This window comes from Sebastes umbrosus, chromosome 8 (assembly GCF_015220745.1).
Source record: "Sebastes umbrosus isolate fSebUmb1 chromosome 8, fSebUmb1.pri, whole genome shotgun sequence".
NCBI lineage: Eukaryota > Metazoa > Chordata > Actinopteri > Perciformes > Sebastidae > Sebastes > Sebastes umbrosus.
Genome location: NC_051276.1, coordinates 30536091 through 30559811, shown reverse-complemented (window position 1 = coordinate 30559811; position 23721 = coordinate 30536091). Strand labels below are relative to the sequence as shown.

The 23721-nt window shown below is 41.1% G+C and overlaps 1 protein-coding gene across 2 annotated transcripts in view; it reads right to left on the bottom strand.

Moving 5' to 3' along the window:
- The window catches only part of LOC119492610 (ADP-ribosylation factor-like protein 15), a 135892-nt gene that overhangs the window by 40412 nt on the left and 71759 nt on the right, over positions 1-23721 (bottom strand). For both annotated transcript variants that reach the window (XM_037777175.1, XM_037777174.1), the window contains exon 4: positions 22629-22837. In XM_037777175.1, coding sequence (XP_037633103.1) covers positions 22629-22837 — 209 coding nt within the window. The remainder of the gene's footprint in view (positions 1-22628; positions 22838-23721) is intronic.

The following is a 23721-nucleotide window of genomic DNA, read 5'->3' as shown; positions in this document are numbered from 1 at the left end:
TTATTCAACGCAGGTATGCAGAATAAATCTGCTATAATTAGGTAATATTGTATTTCACGCTTGATTACAGTACAAAGGACACTAGTAAAACACATTTCAATCACGTCGATTTGATATTTAATTAAATCTTCTGAAACCAAAGCCAGAAACTTCAGATAACTGACAGTTGAGGTTTATTTAATCTGTGATGAAATGTAGCATGTTTTCAATTAAATACAGTAAAGTACAGTGAGCCACAGTGAAATCCCTTGGATTAGGGCCAGTAAAGTACAGTAAAATACCACCTACATTGCAGGAGTTGTTGCATGAAAAGAGAGATAAACTAAATACACTTTGAAGGGTAGACTGCTAAATTGTTCATTGACTGGGAAGAGGTCAGACGTTGTGGAGTTCTTTAACAACACGAGCAACACCCAGACTTCATGATTTCCATGCGAGTCATCCAAACTCAGTGGAGCAGCTCACTATTTGGGTTCTGGGCTGCCCCCTATCGGGAAAGTCAAGAGTAATCCTTCCCAGAATATCTGTCTGTGTGGCTGATAAGAACTGATGAGAAACAGGAAGTTAAGTAGTATGTGTGTGGATGTGTTTGTTTGGCAGAGTATCTGGCAAAGCCAACATGCAATCAGGTTGCCAAAGAGTTAGAAAAAAACGTCCCAGTTCACCTGATCAACTGGTACCACACGCTACAGTCACGCAACCATAGACCCTTAAATTTCAGCTGTATAATATACGCTTAAATGTTTCATATACTCTTCATTCATAACAGTGTGGATGCACAAGTCTGTTATGTAACAGAGTCATAATGCTTCCATTAAAACTTTGGTCTTTACATGATTTAGAGTCTGTTTGTTTGCAATATTAAAAGTGAATGTCCTAAAATGTGCCAAAATTACAAATTACACTTCTCATCTGAGTCTAATTTATTTGACAGACTTCAATTTGAAAATGTGGTCTTCTTATTTTTTGCATATCTACATGACATACCCTTGGTGATTTGAGTTTGTCAGACAGTATTTCACTATCACGTCTGTCCACATTTCTTGATGTAAAACTGAATGTCTTCGGTCAGACTTGTCTTGTGCTTAAAGACAGACCAGACATCCTGCACAGGGCTCTCTGAGTCCGATGTAAAAAACCTTAACGTGGTCCCAGACAGTATGAAAATCGACTAAAGGATTTCTGGAAATAGGATGTTACACCCGTTAGAATGAGCTTGAGGCAACTAACAAACAGCCGAAGGAACAAACAGAGGCATATGTTCATCGGTTTTTTAAACCGATTCTCCATCGTAGACAGCCAACACCAAACAACCCCCCCCCCCCCCATCCCTCCCCACCCTCCACCCCAAGCTAAGGCTATCAGACAACTAAAGCTGCAAAAGTAAAATGACCTGGTGACTGTTAAAGCCCTGGGAGAGTTTCTGTCTGGTTTCTGGGCTCATCTATCAATCCTGAGACTGGATTATATATACTCCACTGTTTTCCACAGAGCAAAGCATAGAACTGGCGTCAGATACACACAACTCAGGTCTATGGCCAGGCCAGGTTGTACAGATGTTTGTGCGCATATATTCCTGAGTAAATATAAGTGGAGAAATAACAGCATGTTTAGGGATTTAAGGATAAATTATTACATACAAGCTGTAATAATGTCATCTTTAATCTCCTGAGACTGATGTCTGGGAAGAGGATCCTCCATCCTTCCCTCTCCGCACACAGAACGGCCACGGCGCTGTGGTCCTGCCCTCCTGGCCCGCAGGTCAACGGACGCGCCGATTACCCGCAAGTCCTTGACACAAGACAAATCTGAGCGCTTTCATCTGTGTCGGTGGGTCGCCCCTCAAAGCCTTGTTACAGGATTGGCGCTCACCAATTAGCACAATTAGCTTTTGGCAAGCCGCCGGCGGCGTCACATGGCACCAGCTTTGCACTGATGGTACCTGACAAGCTCGCAGATCAGTCATGTCTGCCAGCGCAGGGGGGTGAGTTGGTTTGCAGGAGGGACAGTTGAATAAAACACATACATGTGCGTGTACACAAAACAATTCTTAGTTATCGCTCAAGAATAATTTTAAATCCGTCATGCAGCGGTAGAAAAAGTGTGCAGTTACTAATATTAGTAATCACAAAGGGTGATTCAAAACTAAGATACAAGTGGAGTGTGTGGTCTAATATGAAACAGTCATCAAAGTCACTATATGGTGACTAATGCATTTCAAAGTACATTCCTTCTACAAAGTATGATAACAGAAACCCTTGAAGACGTGTCGGCCTTGTGATGGACCTGTGAAGTTCTTTTCTTGGTTTTTATAAAACCGCACAGTCGTATATCTCAAGCTGTCATTGGTCTTTTTAGGACAGCGAGAGAGTTTGTTTGTGAGGCCCGGTTCCCTTAATGTTTTATCCAGAATGCTCTGTCGAGGGGCTCCCATGTCAAAGTCTTTTGAAGAGATGAGAACACATTGGCAAATAAAGTGGCTTTATGGGTGGAAATCCAACCCAAGCAAGAGTTCCCTGCCTTTTGTGAAAAAAGAAATGTGTACATGGGTACAGTGCAGGATAACATCTGGAGGTGGTTGTGCTATGAAAGAATGCAGACGCTAAAACACGATGGCTTTGGACAGAGTGCAGAGCATCATGATACGTATGGGAAATCAGCTTCAAATTTACACTAAGTTTTGGTGAGGAAAAATTGCCATGGCAAACTTTACAGGTGTCCCTTGACCTCTGACTTCAAGATATGTGAATGTAAATGGGTTCTATGGGTACCCACCATTCTCCCCTTTATAGACATGCCCACTTTATGATAATCATATGCAGTTTGGGGCAAAAACCACGCAGCATTTGCATGCAGTATAAATGTGTTATTTTTGCCTATTCTAAAATGGTGTATTTCTTTATACTATGACAGTAAAATTAAATTTTGACCTATGGCTGAAAAGGTGTGTTGTGAGGTCACAGTGACCTTTGACCAACAAATTGTAGTCAGTTCATCCTTGAGTCCAAATTTGAAGAAATTTCCTCAAGGTGTACCTGAGATATTGTGTCCACAAGAATGGTACGGATGGACGGAGAGACAACCCGAAAACATGTCGACAGCGTGGAGGCATCAAAAGCCACCTTGCCGTTTCTCTTAAGATGAGCAAATATGCGTAGAATATATGAAAAAGGGCTGGAGCTGTCCATCAATTCCTCATCACTGATGCGACAGCTTGATAAGACTGTGTTCTAGCTCGCACACCTACCAAGTAGAGCTACTTATAAAAACACAGGCAAAAGCCCGTGGCCTGGATACAATTGGTGTGCTGATAAGAGAGCCCCAGACGATGGGCAGAGAGATAAGGAGGGGGAGGTCTGGGGCACTGACGTTCTGCCACAATACTGTTCTCATTTGCAGCTTTGTGTTTCCTCGGAACTCTCGCTTTTCCTCGGCCTCGTCGGTGTAATCTCTGTTCCTGGCTACGCCGAGTATCTTAGGTAACACTGCTTGAGATCAGTATCTCCTCTCAAAACAAGAAGCCAGGAAGTGTTCCGTCTGTCATTATCACAATTCACCCCGCGCTGTGGTTTTCCTCCTCACATCAAATCCATTCTTCATGGTTTCCTTCCCAGGGATCTCGTGTAAGTGAGTTCTTTAAACCTTTCCAGCTGAGGACAGTAAAGGAGAGGGGGACCACAGCGTCTGTGTATCTACGTGTGGTGGAGTCGGAGTGCAGCTGAATTCCTGAGGGTGAGTAGTGAATTGACCACATAACACCATGGCGTGTGTGGGAGTGTGACACAACGAAGAAGGGAGATTACGGCGGAAAAGGTTTGTTGATGTAAAACACGACTGTTTGATTTCCACGGGTGCGCGCATGCATGCATAGATGAGCACATCCGCACAGCTGCTCATGAATGGGCGTGTTAAAGCGACACACCTTGTCTGACAACACTCGGGCGCATCTGGAGGTCTTGAAGGAGAGACAAGTTAAAAGAGCGACTTAATTATCTGGCCTGAATACCAAAGACGCTCAAATGAAAACATTCCCATCTCTTCTCCTCTTCCTGTCATGGTGTTTCTTCTCCTCACAAAGCACGGAGATGTTTGCAATCCACATGAAAGCCTCAAACACCTTATCATCAGCTGTTAATTGCACTGGGAAGGAGCCGAGAGCAAAGAGAGGAAAACATAGTGACCTCAATAAACTGTGTTGCAAAACTGTGATTTATGTCTGCAAAACATAAATCACAGAACAGGAGGCTGCAAATTCCATCTTTTCTCAGAAGTCATTAGGCACAAAACTGGTTGCAAAACAACTTTGTGTGTGTTATTCCCTGTAATCAAATCAAATGGACCACCTGAAACAGTCAGCTGCTCCAACCCTTGGGTGTTTTGGATGTTAATCAGCCGAAGAGATCTTAAACTAAGGAGACTGCTTGGGAAATAAGTCACAAACAATGACGTCATCCAATGTCTGGTAGTACGTTCAAAATAAACAGTACTAAATGTTCTTAATCCTCAGTGCCTGATTGTCCTTTACTCAGCTACAACAGAGTTTCAGCTGTTTAATAACTCAAGGTAATGGGAACATCTTGTAGCCCAGTAGGGTCACGTCCATGATATATGTATATGTACGTAGCTACTTGTGTACGAATTGTCTCAAATAAAGCTAAAGAAGGGATACACATATGCCAACACATTGGTTACTTTTAGTTTCACACGGGCCATGAACAGCGGTCTCCAGTTTGGAGAAAACTGAGACTCTCACGCTATTAATACTACTTGTCACTTGCGTCACTTGCGCTGACCGTCGAATAACGCCGCTGATGGGTTTACATTGGAGTTAGTCCCGCAAAATGGTTCCTCCGTGCATCGGTATCCGATGCCGAGGGGCACTTACCAAGCGTCGGTATTTGACAAGTTGGGAGTGAGAATGTGTTGCATACAGAATGTGACTATGTGTAAATTAAAGTTTTTTAAATGTCATCTTTATCAGGATACGAGACATTTCAAATGTCAAGAGTGTTGAAATGTATAAATGGGGCCATCATCTTATCAAAAATAAGCTTTCTTGCCACTACCACTCATTGGCCAATTAAGTACAAATTTCAAGTAAAAGTGTACTTTTTAAGTACAATTTTTTATTTATTTTTTTAATATTCAACACTAATACAAATGGATCTTTTAGTCAAACTGTGCTTTAAGAGGCTTTAGATTGTTGACAAGAAGAGAGGAAATGGAGCATCACAAGTAAATACACAACTCTTAAAGACAAAACTACATTATGGTAATATTCCTCACAGACCATTGTCCGTTATCGCCATCATGAGGATATGGACAATGCCAATGGTTTAGCGTATGGAGCGGCTCAATCGTGGTGTGGATGTATGTGAAAGGGTGCAGTCTGGTCGTCTTGTCACAACATTGAGTTTGAGCCCTGAAGACAGAGACGGCGTTATCCTCTTATTGTCATGGAGAGTAGTGCTTTGGAGACTTGAGGCACAAAGGCTGGAGGAAAGTTAGCCTTAAATCTGCTTTGGGGATCGAGTTAGACATTTGCATGATGGAAGAACATCCTCAGAGGAAGGCTTCGTGTTCAGTCAGTGGGGTTAGGATGGAGAATCACCTTTACCCCAGCTGGACTACTACTTCTACTACTACTTCTACTACTACTACTACTAGAGCTCTGAGTGTTTTGAAAGGTAGGAAAGAGAAAGAGGGAAAAAAGGAGTGGAGGCATATTGTCTAAACAATGTGATGCAGATTAGTCTACTCCACACAGGGAATTGCACAATAAAAACCTAATACAGAAAAGGCATGCTTGTGCGAGACAACAAAACCTTGAGCGTGGTTGAGCTAGGCCTATATAAACTTTGATGGCGAAATTTACTGATGTGTGAGTATCTGTGGTTAAGCAGTGAGAAAAATAAAAACAGCTTGTGCAAGGTTTGCATAGACTTGTGCATGTGCACACACACACACGTATCCAGGCTCATTACACCCCTGTAGCTCCACTCAAGTGGAAAAACACCCCCGTCACTTTCCCCACCGCATCCTCACTCTCTAGATAGTTCCCAGTCAACATCCACCCCTGTCACCCTTCCTCAAAAATCCTTGAGGAGGTCAACCGAGAGATTAAGACCCTTCAAATGGGGTCATGGAGATCAATGATCAAACAGAGAGCCAGGCCCAGCCCCCCACTCCTCCCACTTTATTTCAGGAAGCCTGATAATAGAGACAAAAAGGCTGGCTAACTACTTCCCTCCACCATGACCCAACCACCCTCTTAATCTCTGGCGGTGGCCTCACCTATAGCTGTCACTGACGGTTCCACCAATCACTGATCACAACATCTCCATTAATTGGGTGTGAATCTCAGAAATGTGAGAGTAAATGCAAGTGTTTTTACCAATGACATTGGTGATTGGATCCAAGAATAGAATAAAAAAGTCTATTTTACGATGTGTTATCAAAATGTGTTGTAAATAAGGCGATAATAACGCGTTAACGCAAATTTGTTTTAATGCCACTAATTTCTTTAACGCATTAACTCAACTTCCGATTTTTAGGTTGCAGCGGGCTCAGTTTTAAAGCTAGAGTGAAGAAACTAGAATACCTAAGGAAGCCATTGGTACCAACCATGTCATACTACATGTCGCGAAGCAGGCTAAAGAACGCTCCAAACTTACACTAAATTTTGGCGAGGAAAAACTGGCATGGCCATTTTCAAAGGGGTCCCTTGACCTCTGACCTCAAGATATGTGAATGAAAATGTGTTCTATGGGTACCCACGAGTCTCCCCTTTACAGACATGCCCACTTTATGATAATCACATTCAGTTTTGAGCAAGTCATATTCAAGTCAGCACACAGCTATTGTTGCTTGTTGGGCTTGAGTTTGCCATGTTATGATTTGAAAATATTCTTTTATGCTAAATGCAGTACCTGTGAGGGTTTCTGGACAATATCTGTCATTGTTTTGGGTTATTAATTGCTTTCCAATAATATATATATACATACATCTGCATAAAGCAGCATATTTTCCCACTCCCATGTTGATAAGAGTATTAAAAACTTGACAAATCTCCCTTTAAAGTTAATTTTTTAACAGATAAAACATTTGATTAATTTGCAATTAAACATGGACAATCATGTGATTAATCACAATTAAATATTTCAATCGATTGACAGCACTAAAATTAGACAAACATAGATACGAAAGCAAAATAAAAAATGATAAAAAGTACAAGTACAAGAACAACCCTTCACACAATGGGTCCATTAAATATTAAGTCTTGGCAAAAACATGCAATCACACCTGTCATACAGTGATCTATTTCACCCCCCCCCTGCTGTGCAAGTGCTCTCTGATTTCTATTGTGTGTATCCTGAAGGGGCACACATGCATTGGTCAAATGAGACCTCTTCAATGGAAAAACACTTTGTTGGTTGTGGGTTTTCCATCATTGTGTGAGCCACATTCCTGTGGACCACAGGAGAGCAGAAACTGGCTGCGAGAGAAACCCACTCAGCTGTGGGGCTGGTGAAGTTGTTCCCCCCCCAGAAAACACGCCTTCCAATGAGTTCTACGCTTTCACATGCTGGAGTAGGTTCAACATTTTTAGAGGTAAAAGCTAGAATACTTTTATTGGGTGTTTAAGAGTGAGGAGAGAGAAAGGAGAACATCGAGGGAGATCAAAGAATGACACCAGGTTTTTCCTCTATTTAATAAAGCTATTCATTTTTGATAGAAAGTTATCAGAGTCAATCAACTTTAACAGTTTATAGCCAGTATTTAACCACAATGTTCAGAAAGAAGTTGTGTTTCAGGTTCAGAGTAAGCATGGCCGGGGAGATGAATGAATGCTAAAAAAAAAAAACAAGAAAGGGGAGAAGGCATGAAGTGAGAGAGGCCGGAGATTTGAAACTTCCTGTCTCTAGTGTTTTATCAATGGAAATGAAAGTGTTCTGACACTGTAGTTGTGGGAAAAGAGGAGGGAAAGTGAACATTTGTAGAGAAATGTCCTATTATTGAGGAGCTAAAAAACTAAATTCTCAAAACAACTTTATATTGTGACCTTTAAAAAGATCCAAATATAAACATATTCAGATTATTTTTTTTACCCTCCTTTAATAGCTACAATCTATGGAGGACAGAACCTGCCAAAATGAAAAATAAATTATTTACTCAATAAATAAATAAATATGTCATTAAATGTAGCAAACATAATATGATTAAAAGTCTTTGGAGATAACTTCTGTTCTGATTTGATGCTATATAAAAATAAATTGAATTGAATATTAAAAATAAATGAAGCCATTAATTAATTGATAAAATGTGTGAAATTGATAATTCTGTAATAATTTGCATTAACTGCCTTATTTATTTACTCTTACTTTCCATTTTATTTATTTATGTATTTATTTTTATAAAATTTTAAATGTATTGATCTATTTTTGCATTATTTTTTATTTTTTATTTATTTTTTTATTTATTTATTCATTTATGTATGATTTTCCCTTTGCATTTCACCCCTTATTTACAGCATCAGGATTTGATTTAAATAAAAAACATAAAAATGATAATAGGAATATAAGTGCAGAGTAAAGACACAGAGAGGAAAAATTAAGGAAGTGCAACCCAATGCAAAAAAAAAAACGCCATCCAATAAGAAACGATGTAAACAAAGGGTTAAATCCAAGGCGACTGGCCAACAGTGACTTCATCAATGCAGTGCAGATGCAAAGTCTCATTTTGACACTTATCAGATGGCATTTCAGGATATGTGTAATGCTTTCTTTCACTGTCTATCACCCCCCCTACTCAGTGTGTGTCCCTGTGACACATTCAGACCTACACAGTATGTAAGTGTTACAACGTAGAATATGGATGCAGACACTTTTACGTGAACTCAAACAACCACAGATTTACACTCCACGCTCCACTAGCGTCATCCAAAATTCATGAAGAAATTCACCAGCTGTGCTTGAAAGATTATATCAAGTCATAACTGAGATATAGTAATCCACTTTTATGAAGAAATTGAATGCATACTGATAATCAACAGTAGTTTAACACAGTTTGTGGGGAAGCTCAGTGGTTTACAGTAGACCTCAACCTCTGAGAGGCTTTTCCCCTGACCTACTGTAGAAAAAAAAGGCTTGTTTATGCAGGTCGTGACAACAAATGAGGAGATGTTCTCGACTTGGCTTGTGATTGTGTCAACAGCGGTCAACAGCAGCCGTCAGAAAGTATTCCTTTACGTGAGGAAAACGATTCTTTCTAGGATCAGCTGAAGGCAGAAAACACGGCACATATGAAACAAACAATGTCTGCGTCAATGTGCCCGGGTGTGTCTGAGTGTATGGCGTGTCTGCCTGTCTGTCTCCGTCAAAACATGGCAAAATTTGATGATTAATGATTGTTTGCATGCTGGTTGGGCGAGGAGGTGAAAATCTGTCACTGCCTCCAGTCTGCCTCTTGGTTACAGTCGCCTTGATTTTCCGGAAATTGAGACGACGAGAGCTGGAGCGATTTTTATTATTCTAACAATTAACACCAACAGTCAGTAATTCACTTCATTCTTGTGTATGACGCATTTGAGTGGCTGTTTGTTCTGTGCGGTGGATCTTTGTCACAATGCATAAGCAACATCACATTCAGCTTTGGTACACTGGAAACAGATGTGCTTCAATTCATACCAGGCTCTGTTTTCCTCACAATGGACTCATAACGGGACTGGATTGACTTGAGTTTGAGTGTATATGTGTGAGAGAGAGTGAGTGTGTGTGAATGAGTGAGGGATTGAGTGTGAAAGAGAGAGGGAGGATGAGGGGGTGCTTTTCCTGTTCAGTCATTCGGGGACTTTGACCACAATGTTTCAACGCTTCTGTCTTCAATCTTAGAGGAGCTGTCGTCATTGTTCTCAAGGTTAGATATTGCAGCCTCCCCCTTTTTTTTTTTTTGTTATCTGCATCTCTTATGTCTCCTCTTGCCATTTTCACGAGTTCTCCCCCTTTCTCCCCCTCTCTGTGAGTCACTGCAGTCGCTCCATTGTTTTTTTTGCACTCTTCATCAGTTTCATTCTGTCTTCTATCTCTTCCTCAGACGACACAAACGCCAATAGAGCCAAAAAAAGACCTCTGCCTACGAACACTGACAGCATTTTCTAAAACAAGAGCCCCTCGTGGACGCAGTCCATTAGGCCCATCCATCCAAACAGACCTGCTTTGTTGAGGTGTTATATCAACAGGGTGACCTCCCCTCCACTCCTCCCCAGCTTCCTTGGGCCCCCCAACGGCAGGAGATTGATGTCAACAAGGAATTTTGTCCCACATTTCCTTCTGCCTCCTCCAGACCCACCCTGCTCCTGAAAAACACTTGCACCAGCACAGAGGGCCCCAGTGAGGCCTTAACAGGCCCGCTGAGTTGCGTTACCCCACCGCCACCTCCTCTCACCCCTCGCTCTAGCCGTGCCAGAAACACCCTAAGTCACTAACGTGACACCGTAAACAAGGAGTGCCCCAGAAAACAGCACTAGCGAATGCAAGCGTGTGTGTGTGTTGAGGAAATGAGCCACCTTGTTCTGTCAACAGAGCGGTTGCTGTGAGATGAGGGCCAACACGGAGACGTCATTTGTGTACAGTGTCATCGCCAGAGGAGCTGCCAATAGAATTCAGACCAACTAAATTTGGGCTTGTTTCATGGGTGGTGCTTGTTAAACTTTCACAAGAAGCAAGAACCTGCAACACAGCTGCTGTCTTCTGAGGTCTGCAGAGTTCAGATGGAGAAAGAGAAAGTCAGGGGTGTGCAGCGAGACTTTGAAAAATCTAATACATGTTCCAATAAAACTCTGCAACAATACATAATCTCCTTCATCTGTGGGCCTAATCTGATTTAGGATCTAGATCACGTACAGACGTTCAGGGACAGACACTCTCGCTTTCTCTACAGACTTCCATCCATGGTTGTAACATTATACACCATGTAAGAAATGACCAGGGGAATGTGTGCTTTCATATTTACAAACAAGAAAGAAAGAAAGCTTCAAAGCATGCCACTGGCAACTGAGACTTGAGGTTTCATTGTTGACAAAAAAAAATACAAAACAAATTATGAAACAAAGTAATATTGTGCCTCAGAATATTCCTGTTTAGAAAAATAAATTCCATTTGAATGATTTTCTATTTCAAGTGCAGTTGTCAACAATACAGAGCTGTGTATCATTTTGACATCGATACAGATTATGAGATATTATGTTTTGTGATACTGTATCGATTCTCAAAAACACTATCGATTTTCAATTAATAGTTTACATGCAAAGATTTGTGGCAGACAGTGGCTCATGTACTGTATATGGCGATATGTTCTTTACAGTTTTCCTAAAATTAGATTAAAAAGGGCTGTCAAAGTTAACGTGTTAATGTAAATTCATTTCGATGCCACTAATTTCTTTAACGCATTAACACAACTTGTGATTTTTAGGTTGTAGCGGGCTCAGTTTTAAAGCTATGAATGAAGTTACTGGTATCATATGAAACTAAGAAACCTAAGGAATCCATTGGCAACCATGTCATACTAGCTTGTCGTGAAGGAGGATAAATAACGCTCCAAACTTAAGCTAAATTTTAGCGAGGAAAAACTGGCATGTCCAGTTTGGGGCAAGTCATAGTCAAGTCAGCACACTGACACACTGACAGCTGTTGTTGCCTGTTGGGCTGCAGTTTGCCATGTTATGATTGGAGCATATCTTTTATGCTAAATACAGTACCTGTGAGGGTTTCTGGACAATATTTGTCATTATTTTGTGTTGTTAATTGATTTCCAATAATAAATATATACATACATTTGCATAAAGCAGCATATTTGCCCACTCCCATGTTGATAAGAGTATTACATTTTGAACAGATAAAAAATGTGCCATTGATTTGGGATAAATCACGATTTAATCATGGACAATCATGCGATTAATCACGATTAAATATTTTAATGGATTGACAGCCCAAGTATAAAGTCTAGAGCTGCTCCATAGACAATGAATGGGAGATCCACCGAATATTTGTTTTCTTTTTTATACCCAAATGAGCTTTATTTTATTGGAGTGTTGTCAGTTGTGAAACAGAAAATGTCCCCATTTACTCAAATCATTCCCCTGGGTGCTGTCAGTGTCATGTATGAACATCTCTCCCTATTCATTGTCTATGGAGCATATCCAGACTTTATACTTGATGACATCACAAGTTTGAGTTTTAGCACTTTGGGAGACAGTTGTTCATGTTCATGTTTTGAAAATGGGCGTAGTTCCCCTTTAAATGGGTACAATATATCAGCCCCTAAAAATATTAAACATATGTTAACTTGTGGTCACATTAAAGGGCACGCCAAGTTTAATTACAGCACACCTGAATAAATCCATTTTGTCCACATATGCTTCAACAAAACAAAGAGGTTGCAGACAGTTCTAACTGTCCCCATGAAACCACAGTCCCATGAGAAAGATACTCGAGTCGGGGAGATTGAAGGAGAACACTGTGGCAAGACCTGCAGCATTATATCCATGCATCACATATGGTATATACAAAACCTTACGCATGACTTCTTGTTTTAATTTAGAGTGACCTGTCTAATAAACATTTAGACATGCTGAAATCGTTTAAACATTTCAAAGGGATTACTAAGGATGTAACCAGGCGCAGTTTTCCGGAGCAAATTGTTATGGTGGATCAAAGGTTACGACTCTGGTTGAAAAGGTTATTTTCAAAGTGTTATGGATTACAGTAATCTTAAACATCATTACGACCTTTATTGTTATTTTCATTAGCTGCATTTCTCTAACGTAGTTAAACAATTTAACGTCCAGATGACTTTGCCTTCATATCTGCAGAATATAAAGGCCAGGAAAATAAAAAGAGGATTGTTTTGACTATATGAAAGGGATGTCACGATACCAATACCCGTGAAATTCCATTATTCTCAATACCAATTTGATACCACAGTAAAAAACAAAAGTAAAACAATAAATCCCATGTATTTCAACATGCACTCATTTATGACTCTATCATTTATTTTATATTGCTGTGAAAACATCTCCTTCAAACAACTGAATTTATTCAAGTTTCTCACCAAAAACTACATTTTACAAGATTACATTTGGACACATTATGATAACGTTAGAATTTACCATAACCCAATACTCATTTTAATTTAATTACATTTTGATTTATTTACTGAATAGAGCCTGAACGCATCATAATGTAACTCAATGCAACATCCGTTAATGTTAGCTGTTAGCTCTGTTATTTAGCCAAGCAGGACTGTGCTGCTCACTGGCTGCTAACAGCTAACAGCTAACGTTAACTAGCTCTCCTCCTGCCGATTTCAACACGGATTTGTTGTTCACAATGTAGCATCATCAGGGAAAAAATAGGGATGCATCCTGGACGTGTCGAAAGTGAGTTTACTGCATCTCAAACACATTCAGTGTGTTCCAATCTGCGTACTTCTGTACTTACACTTACTACTTTGAGTGCATAAGTGCGTTCACACTGGGAACTACGGCAAAATACAGTGCACTCAAAGTACCCGGATGTTGTACTCAAAACAGTCAAATCGTTGAGTGTGGAACGCTGGACACTTTCCGCACTCAACTCTCGCCATCTTGGTTACGTAGCGGAAGGGGCGGAGCCACGACCACTGTTCAAACATACGTAGAGAACAGAATAAAACAATACAATACGTAAACATACCGGTGCATTTTCAGCCAACAGGAGGACACATCGTAGACGTAGGCGACGACATTGGAAACGTAATTTCCATTCCGCTTTCACTTTTTTTCAGAAGATATTTTGGCAGGTAGCGAGCCGCGGTCAAATGTTGCGATCGTCATTTCCGGTTAGTGCGCCGCAGAGTATTCGATTTGAGACGACCCTACCCTGCTGAAATTTAGGCACTACTCAAGTGAGTACAGAGTGCACAAAGTGCACTACATTGAAGTGTACTTCTGGGAGTACGTTGATTGGAACACACTCATTGTCTATCGTCCCCCGGGACAATGGGACGCCGTTAGACTCGAGGCCCCCCGGTACCTGCAGTACTGTAGAAAAACGAGTACCATCACGTTTTCAGAACTCTGGCATCGACTTGGTACCGCAGTATTGCTTCTCGTGATATCCCTATTTATTACAGTTCAAACTTAATATGGTTAAGAAACATAAAACACATTCATGTTCTCTCAGTATTCGTACGCTGTTACTGTCCTAACCTGGTGATGACCTAATGAGTTTAAAGCTTCTAGGAAGCAAAAGTTTCAGTGAAGTCGCTCCACTGGCCCAAAACATCTCAAGGCAATGTGCACTGACCCTTAGTAGGACTTGTTTACTTGGAAAAGAGCTAATGGAAATTCTAATAAATAATGAAAAGATACATAACATACTGGGTATATATGCCGTCTTATACGAGACCTTTAAAGGATACATGTGCATGTGAGATTATTTGGGTCCTGCGGAAGCAGACAAGGCTGCACGACTGATGTAGCCACTTTTTCTGATATTGATGTGGGAGCTCGGACAAGCTGAAAATATCCTAAAAATAGATGACATTAACCCAGTTATGCTATTTTTTTGGGGACTTTCTGATAATAGAAAAACATCACTTATGCTTCATTGTACATTTTAAACTTTTTAATGGAGGGAAATATAAAAATACTCTAACCCCCTTCAGGCAAATCATCTAAAGCAGCTATGTATGTCAGAGAGGTAATGCACAGATGACTCCAGATAAATAAATGAGTGTTACTGTGCGCGATAAGTGTGTGCAGCTGGACACACTGTACATAATCCGACACTTTCCCGGGTTCACTCAGAGGTCTTGCTGCGATGCCTCCGACAACCCAGAGGATGATGAAGTCTTGGAAATGGGAAGTGGCATATCTTTAATTGTGCTTTTATCCTCAGCTGAGGAGACACGCTGCACTTCCAATGGACCACGGAGGCCAGTGCTAAGAGTGGTTTGCCACCTGTTTCTGACATGTACCTTGGTACTTTTAGTGTAACTTTCATTTAATATTAAGCAACTCGGCTCTACAGTAGAGCATTTTGACAACCTTCATCAATAAGTAATGTGAGGACATAAATATTCCCAAACTTCCTGAAGACAAACCACACACAAGTTAGGGACAAAATGTACCTCACCAGTTGGCACGACAGCAAAACACTCTCCATTTTGTTAAGAGTTACGATTACAAGCAAATCTTAATTTATAACAGGGCTGTCAATCAATTCAAATACTTAATCTGGATTAATTGCATGATTGCATTGCATCACACATTTTTTATCTGTTCAAAATGTACCTTAAAGGGAGATTTGTAAAGTATTTAATACCCTTATCAACATGGGAGTGGACAAATATGCTGCTTTAAACAAATGTATGTATATATTTATAATTGGAAATCAATTATCAACAAAAAACAATGACAAATATTGTCCAGAAACCCTCACAGGTACTGCATTTAGGATAAAACATATGCTCAAATCATAACATGGCAAACTCAGCTGTCAGTGTGTCAGTGTGCTGACTTGACTATGACTTGCCCCAAACTGCATGTGATTATCATAAAGTGGGCGTGTCTGTAAAGGGGAGACTCGTGGGTACCCATAGAACCCATTTTCATTCACATATCTTGAGGTCAGAGGTCAAGGGACCCCTTTGAAAATGGCCATACCAGTTTTTCCTCGCCAAAATTTAGCGTAGGTTTGGAGCGTTATTTAGCCTCCTTCGCAACAAGCTAGTATGATATGGTTGCTACCAATGGATTCTTTAGGAATCAAGCCTGTTACAACCTCCAAAAGACCAAATAGCGTTAATGCGTTGAAGAAATTAGCGGCATTAAAACAAATTTGCGTTAACGCGTTATCATAACGGTAACTTTGACAGCCCTATTAGTAAGAAAATATGAATTTCAGTAATGGGGTATGTGATTGTATGTGATGGCTGCTAACAGCAGATAGAGGCTGTTATTGCTGCAACAGAGTCAAACACTTACATATAAAGCAAAATAAATTAATGGAATAAAGCTGCCATTTTTGGGGATTCTATAGGCGAGTAATGTGCAACAAAAAGCTTAGAAGTGTTCATGTTCTCCCGGCTTTGGAAAAAATGTAATTCTGAAATATTCACAAGGTGCTTTATGGAGCCACTGGCACAGATATTTAGATATGCCATCATTACAGCACTCCATGGAAACACACAAAGCCACTAAAGAGAGCCATATATGTGTTTTTAAGCACCACTTTGCACGAATAAGTACCTGTTAATGAGTTAGTTGTTTGATCTTTAAAGGTCTATTCCTGTTTTTCATTTGCATCAGCATGCTGTTAACATAATGTTTACCTTATTTCATTCTTAATGTATGTTTCCAAGATGCAAAAGTCTCATAACGGAGGTGAAAGCTCCTCTAAAGCAAACTAAAAGCGATAGCATGGGAACCTGGGGAGGACTGAAAATAAACTCCAGGAAGAGACCCCTGCGGATGTTGAGCAAATGTTTGCTTAACATATAGAGGGTTTACCCTCTTGCACTCTCCAGTGGTTGAGTGGGCTTACTATTTCCACCCCTTTTTTCTATTTTATTTTTAACAGCGTGACACACGATATTACCTGAAGCCAGACTGCCATTAATCAGAACCAGCGAAGGTTATTACTGCGCTTATGAGCTTGACATATATAAAGAGGCAGAGAAACCAGGCTTCAAGAGAAGAGGTGGAGTCGATGATTTCTTTCATAGTTGGTCTAAAATGTTGTTTAATCTTAGCAGAGATTACTCGTGAGTCACTGAACACTAAGCTCCCTCAGTGACACAGCCATGAGTCAGATGATAATATGCACACACCAGCATGGTAACACTCATAATGACCATGTAATTTAAAACACACAAATATAATACAAAGAATACACAAACACTTAGAAAACCATGCCAAATGAGAGCATCTCTTTTGTACCTACAACCCACGAGACTTTTGTACCAAAGAGACCCTGTAAAAGTGCATCATTACACCATCGGTGCAATTAAATTAATTAATTAAAGCTGTCTGTCACCACTGACAGCATATTTCAAAACCTTATCTTAAGACTTAAAATATCCAGCTTTTCATAAATAGACTTAATAGTAGGGCTGGGACGATTCACCGATCTCCCAATACGATACTATCACGATACTTGGGTGCCGATTTGATATGTATTTTGATTTTTAAGTATTGCGATTCTACAAGTATTACGATTCGATATTACTATTTATTGCGATTTTTGTTAACTTTTTTAACACTAGACCATGAGGAAAGGCCAAATCATACACTTCTAATGACTTTTAATTTGGAAAATATCTAAATTTATACTATAAAAATGTTTGATTTTCAGCATGTATGTAGTCAGAGATGTCGTCACACGTGTATACTTCCGCTAACTTCGCCAAGCCCGTCGCTAGCTCTCCTTAAACATCCATGGTCAGCTCCATCGGGCCGTTTGAAGTCATCTAACATATCAGTATATGGGTGCTCTACAGTTGTAGCAGCGGCCAATTTGACCACGGAGATGCGATTGGCGGCTGGCTTCACCGCACGTTACCGCGATACGATAACGTTTCCTGTCCATGACAGAGTTAGCATGCAGCTTTAGCCGTGATGTCTAGCTCTGCTTTTCCTGGCAACGTGTGAAACCCAAAGTGTTTCCATACTTCACTGGATGTGTAGTGTTTACCACTTTGGATGTAAAATGTGAGGGTGCGGGTCATATCCATGCAGACCCTCCGCCGTTTTCTGCTTTATCATTTCGGCTCACTGCGGTTTGTTAGGTTGATGGATACGGAACGGATATGACGTCATGTTACTAAGACTACAACAATAAAAGCGGTAACTTCCTTCTACCTCTGCATAGACTCAAATGAAGCAAGTGTATGACAGAGTGCGTTGCTGCAGACAAATAACATAGCTGCATGGACAACCCATGAACATCCATATGCCCAATGATTTTTAGACACAGTATTAAAAACTGCCTCAGTACCAACACCAGCTTCCTCTGTCACCCTGATCAACTCTGTTTATATAAGTCATTCATTACGAACCGAAATGACCCTCCCAACACGGCGCTAAAAAGGCCTTTAGGCGACATTAGCCAGTCTCACGTGTCATCAGTGTTTGCAAACAGTTCAGAAAAGCCAATACTTCCAGAAACTGATGCGATGATGGGTCAGATATGGCAGAGGACACATCACGCTAGGACCGGTGGGCAAGTGACAGACTGGATTAATTGGCTACGTTACGATGGCCAACAAAGAGACCAGTGTTGTCGTGCTTAAAGCAAGCAGTTGCCATTTAAAATATCAATAAGATTAGCGGGTTTGTGTGACTACAGCTGCTTGTGCTCAAGAGCAACCGATCCATACTAATTAGTTAAACTAAATTAAACAGACTCAGGTGGAGTTGTGGGTTTTCCACACGTGCATTCAGTTTGGGAATCTGGTACAGAACTTTTCCCACTGCAGATTTCACATCACTGAAGAGCACTCAACACCGGTGGTCTCGGCTGGGAAACGCAGATGGTCCTCTCTACAGGCATCCATCTTTGTTATCCTTCAGAAACATTAAATAGGCCTCTGCAGATGATGCATGTGTGTGTATGTGTTTGTGTAAAAGGAAAGTGAGGTTCCAGGTTTTTGAAACTTGAGTGAGCATTGCACAGGGAATGCTATCCATAACATCCTATTCCAAGAGGCTCCTTCTTTGAGGGAGGTAGAGTGGAAGAGCATGGCTAGTAAAAAGGAAGAGAGAGAGAGAGAGAGAGAGAGAAAGAGAGAGAGAGAGAGAGAGAGAGAGAGAGAAAGAGAGAGAGGTGGGACAGACTACCCTAGTTATGCTGTATTTCATTCCTGCCTCCACAAGCAGTGATTAATTCTGCCCTGAGGGGAGGTGGTGACATGACCTACTACTTCATGACTACTACATGACATTTCTACTATATTCTAACTATTACATCCCGTCTGTTGGCGGAGACGCAGACTACTATTTGAGACAAAAGGAAAAAAAACGACTGGAACAAAAGATGTGTAATCATTGGCTTATGCGTCGGCCAGTTCTGGTGAGATGCTCAGTCAGACGTACATTGCTTCCTACTCAGTTAACATACAGAGAGGATTAAAGAAGCAAAATCTGCCCAACACAATATGGAAACTAAAGACATCTTGGTCAAAAATTAGGATGAAACTGGAGAGAGGATTTAACTCAGCGCTGATATCCATCCATCCTTTATCTGTAACCGCTTATCCTATTCAGGACAGGTTGCCAGACTATCACAGGGCTGACACAGAAACAAGCAACCATTCACGCTCTCACATTCACACCTACGGGCAATTTAGAGTCAACAATTAACCTAACCTGCATGTCTTTGGACTGTGGGAGGAAGCCGGAGAACCCGGAGAAAACCCAAACTAACACGGGGAGAACATGCAAACTCCACACAGAAGGGCCCCAAGCCGGGTTTGAACTTGCGAACCTCTTCTCAGTGCTGATGTGTTTTCTAAAATAATCTAGAGTCACACAGGCTAATAGTCAAATGCCATGAACTGACTTACTGAAATCAGAGCTATGCTAGTCATAAATCATTTAGTTTTGAAGATTAAAGGAGCAAAATGTAGCACTGACAGCTAGCGATTAAATTGGATACTGCGGTCCAAGTTCAAAACATTGGAGCCATGGCCCGTCGCTCCTCTGGCGTGACTGACTTAGCGTGCCTCTACGGCTGCAGAAGGATGTGTTTCCCTGCCAATTTGTTACATATGTGCGAAACAGGGTGTTGAAATGGGCAGTGGACGGGATCACACAGGCCAAAACGGAATGGAAATTTCAAAGGAGAACATACTGGCAGAAGCATTGTTGTTGGAGAAGCCAGTATTTAAATTTATCATGTTTCCTTAATCTCTGATGACATATCATGGTCATTTTATGATTTATTACAGTAAGTATTTTCCATATTGTTCCTTTAAATGACATTGACCTGCCAAATAGCAAATAACAGAATCTAAAACTTCAATAAGGGGAAAAAAACATAGAACTGAAGAAAGAAAAACGGGGATTTGTGTTCCAGAGCTCAAAGCTGTTTCATGGACCATTTACCGGCAAGGATAAAAAGCAAGCATCTTGGAAACACATGCCCTGCCTGTTCTCTAATCACATGAAACAGATGAATGTAGAATAGAGTCCAGAAATAAACGACGACAATAAACAAATTAATTAATTTAGAGACAGCCAGATCCATATAATGGTGGCAGTTGACATCTTTGTCCCCAGAATGTCATCCAGATCCTGAGGCGTTCCCAGGTCAGCGGGATACAAAACAAACATAAAATTCCCCCAGTATGGGTTGTCCCTGAGTTCTCCTCTCAGCTGGATGTGCCAGACAGGCATCCTTTTAAGATCTCCCAACCAACTTAACTATCTCCTTTCAATTCTAGGAGCAGTGGTTCCTCAAAGCTCATTCTGGAGGCTCAAGCTCCTCGTCTAGGCCCAGAAGGTGAGCCAAGACACCCTGCAAGAGAAATGCATTTATGCCGCTTGTATCATCACCTCATTCTTTCAGTCAGTACCTCCAGTATCCTTATTCTCACGTTAATCCTCCTATTTTTACAGTTCAGTCAGTTGAAGACTCCTTTCTAGTACCTTGGCATAGAATTTTACCGGCAGGATGAGCAGTGTGACACCCCAATACCTGAAGCACACTTTGTCACAACACTGAAGAGGCGTGTCAACAAGGACAATCGAACAACATTAAAGGACCTGATACGGTCGGCCGACGGACAGTTTGGGGCCGTCGGTGAGCGTCCGTCAGCCTTGTTTTTGCGGTGTGTCCCTCATCGTCGGCTCGGGTCTGCGCTCATGTTGAATGGGCGGCGGCACCCATTGGTGTGAGAAGTGAGAGTTATTTCATCTCACACAGGCGCAGAACGTACATGGTAGTTGGCTGTTGGCTGTAGTCTTTGCGGTGTGTTCTAGTGCAACTTTCTGGCCAACACAAAGGTGACATGAGGAGACGCAACTGGTGGCCTTTTGTCGCCGCTAGTTCTTTGTTGACGGGTTGGTGCGTCTGGGTCTAAAGAGCCTTTTGAATCTCAGAGTGACTCTCTTCAATCCCTGGCACCTTGCCCTGGGGAGCTTTCTGATAATCAGTAGCCTGCGCCAAAAAGATAAAAATTGTTATTCTTACAACTTTGCCTCCTCCACAGACGGCATATCTGTAGAGTTCAGAAGTCACTAAAGTGTTCCTTCCACAGCGTCCAGTAATATTCAAAGTGGAGTCCAACAGTCCTCCACCCCTGCTGAGAAGCCCCTACTCCTTCTTACTGGGTCATCGGACGGTTTGGCAGAACTGTGTTGAGGCAAACCAAAAATCTGTCTTCATGAACTCACCAAAGTTTACGCTTCTGCAACAGCGGAAGCTGCAATCCTTCTGGACTCCACATTTTTGTCTGCTGATTCGCAATTCATTTGGGCAAACCGAGCCTGAAAGTATTCCCGTTCAGCTTGACAAAGTCCCTCAACAGTGGGTTCCACTAGCAGGTAATGAGGCTATGACAGGCACTGAAGAGCTTCAGGCCACAACTCCTACAATACAATATAAATCAGCAAAGGAGGGTTTGAACATGGGACACTTGGATATCATGTCCCCGACCTCCAACGAGTAGTGAGAGCTGGAGACTTTGTGCAAAGGGGGTTTCAGCCAGACATTCCCAGTTCACACTCACTGTACATTTGGGTTCAGCGTTTTTTGCTAAAGCGATGGCGTACTAGCTCCGGCTCCTTCCACAACAGAGAGGTGATACATCTGAAGAGTCACTTTTCATAGCCATGGGTCATCACGCTGTGGCCTCCACCTTGGCCCGCCACAAATTTGGCAATGCACTAAACGCCTCCACCTAACCTCTGAAGGGGGTTACCCCTTGGCATTAGCCCCATGTCTTATTGTTGGAACTGAGCCTTACCAGGTCAAGTTGGTCCAGGCCAGCCACAAGGGACCGCAAACTTCAAGGCTTGGCTGCAGGAGGAGGCCTTGGTTTCCCTATTCCGGATGAGGTTTTTCTTTTCCCAAAACACCAATTTATAGAGATCTTTTGATCCCTCTTAGTTTGGCCCCTCATAGGGGAACAATTTGCCTTGAGAGACCTGACCTGGGGGGATGTCTCCAACAACACCGCTCCCAGGTTCACGCACAACCCCCCACGCTACCACCACCACTAGAAAGTAGTGACGTCTGTTATTAAATTATGAGAATGACAAAATTATAAAAGTCATTATGACGCAGACAGAAGTTAGAGCTCAGCTCTGAAACCACCCACTTTGACTCTTAAACAATAGTAGGAGATCTGTTGTGTACAACTATTTATTTCAGAGTGCAAATGAAAAAAGCCATACATGTGTATATGCATACTTATTTCCTGATGAGTCTGTGTCTGAATGTGTACAATTAATGAATGCAAAACTGCTTTTTCTGATTGAGATAGACATGTAATGCAGCGCTTATTTGTGAAATAATTGAAATTAATTGCAGTTAGATATGCCTTGGATGGAATAAATTAACAATAGCACCGTCAACGGGCTAGCTTACCTGGTTTGGCGTCCTGGCAGCAGGCTTGTCCTGGTGGTTGGCGAGGATGAGGAAAGGCAGTGTGCAGAGCTGCGGGTGCTGCAGGGCCGAGTGGAGCTCGTTTCGTGCCGCCTCGAGGTCCTCATCCGATGAGGCACTGTCCAATACGAAGACTACACCCTGTGACCCCTGGTAGTAACGACTCCAGTATTTCTTGATGTTGTCGGCTCCTGTAGACAGACATGATGCCATCAAATGGGTCAACTTCTGGGAGAAGTCTTTGTCATAACTGATGTTACTGTCGTCATGTGAAAACAGACAAATGCCAACACCTCCTGTAGTAGAATGCTGTGTGTCATCAAAACATAATAATCTCATAATTATTAGTCTGTAAATGGACAAAAACATTTCTAATAAAGTAATAATAATTATTGTTTGCAATAGAGCTGCAACTATTAATCGATTGGTTGTCAACTATTACATTAATTGCCAACTATTTTGATAATCAATAATTAATTGGTATGAGTAATATTTCAAGAAAAATAAGTCTAAATTCTCTGATTCAAGACACTTAAATGTGAATATTGTCTTTACTCCTCTATGACAGTAAACTGAATATCTTTGAGTTGTGGACAAAACAAGACATTTGAGGACGTCATCTTGGGCTTTGGGAGACACTGATCGACATTTTTCACCATTTTCGGACATTTTATAGACCAAACAACTAATCAATCAAAGATTAATCAACAATGAAAATAATCATTAGTGGCAGCCCCAGTTTGCAATCAATGTGAGTTCAGAACGTAGTATTGAGCATTAGACTGTATTGAAATAGAAGTTCATTCTTGAACATTATACAACATATACATAACAAAGCTCATCAAGACATTGCATTAAAAAAAAACACAATCGACAATTATAATTATAAGAAGTGTTATTTAATTTTGGCAGATGATATTTTCCAGGTTAAAGATGCAAAACAAATTTAGTTTCCAAGAAATGACTGCTGTAATATTTTGAATTATTTGAGAAAAAATAGTCATGATACATACAATTTTAGAAGTCAAACATCCACAGTATTTGCTACACTTGTTTTGGCTAAAACCAAAACCAC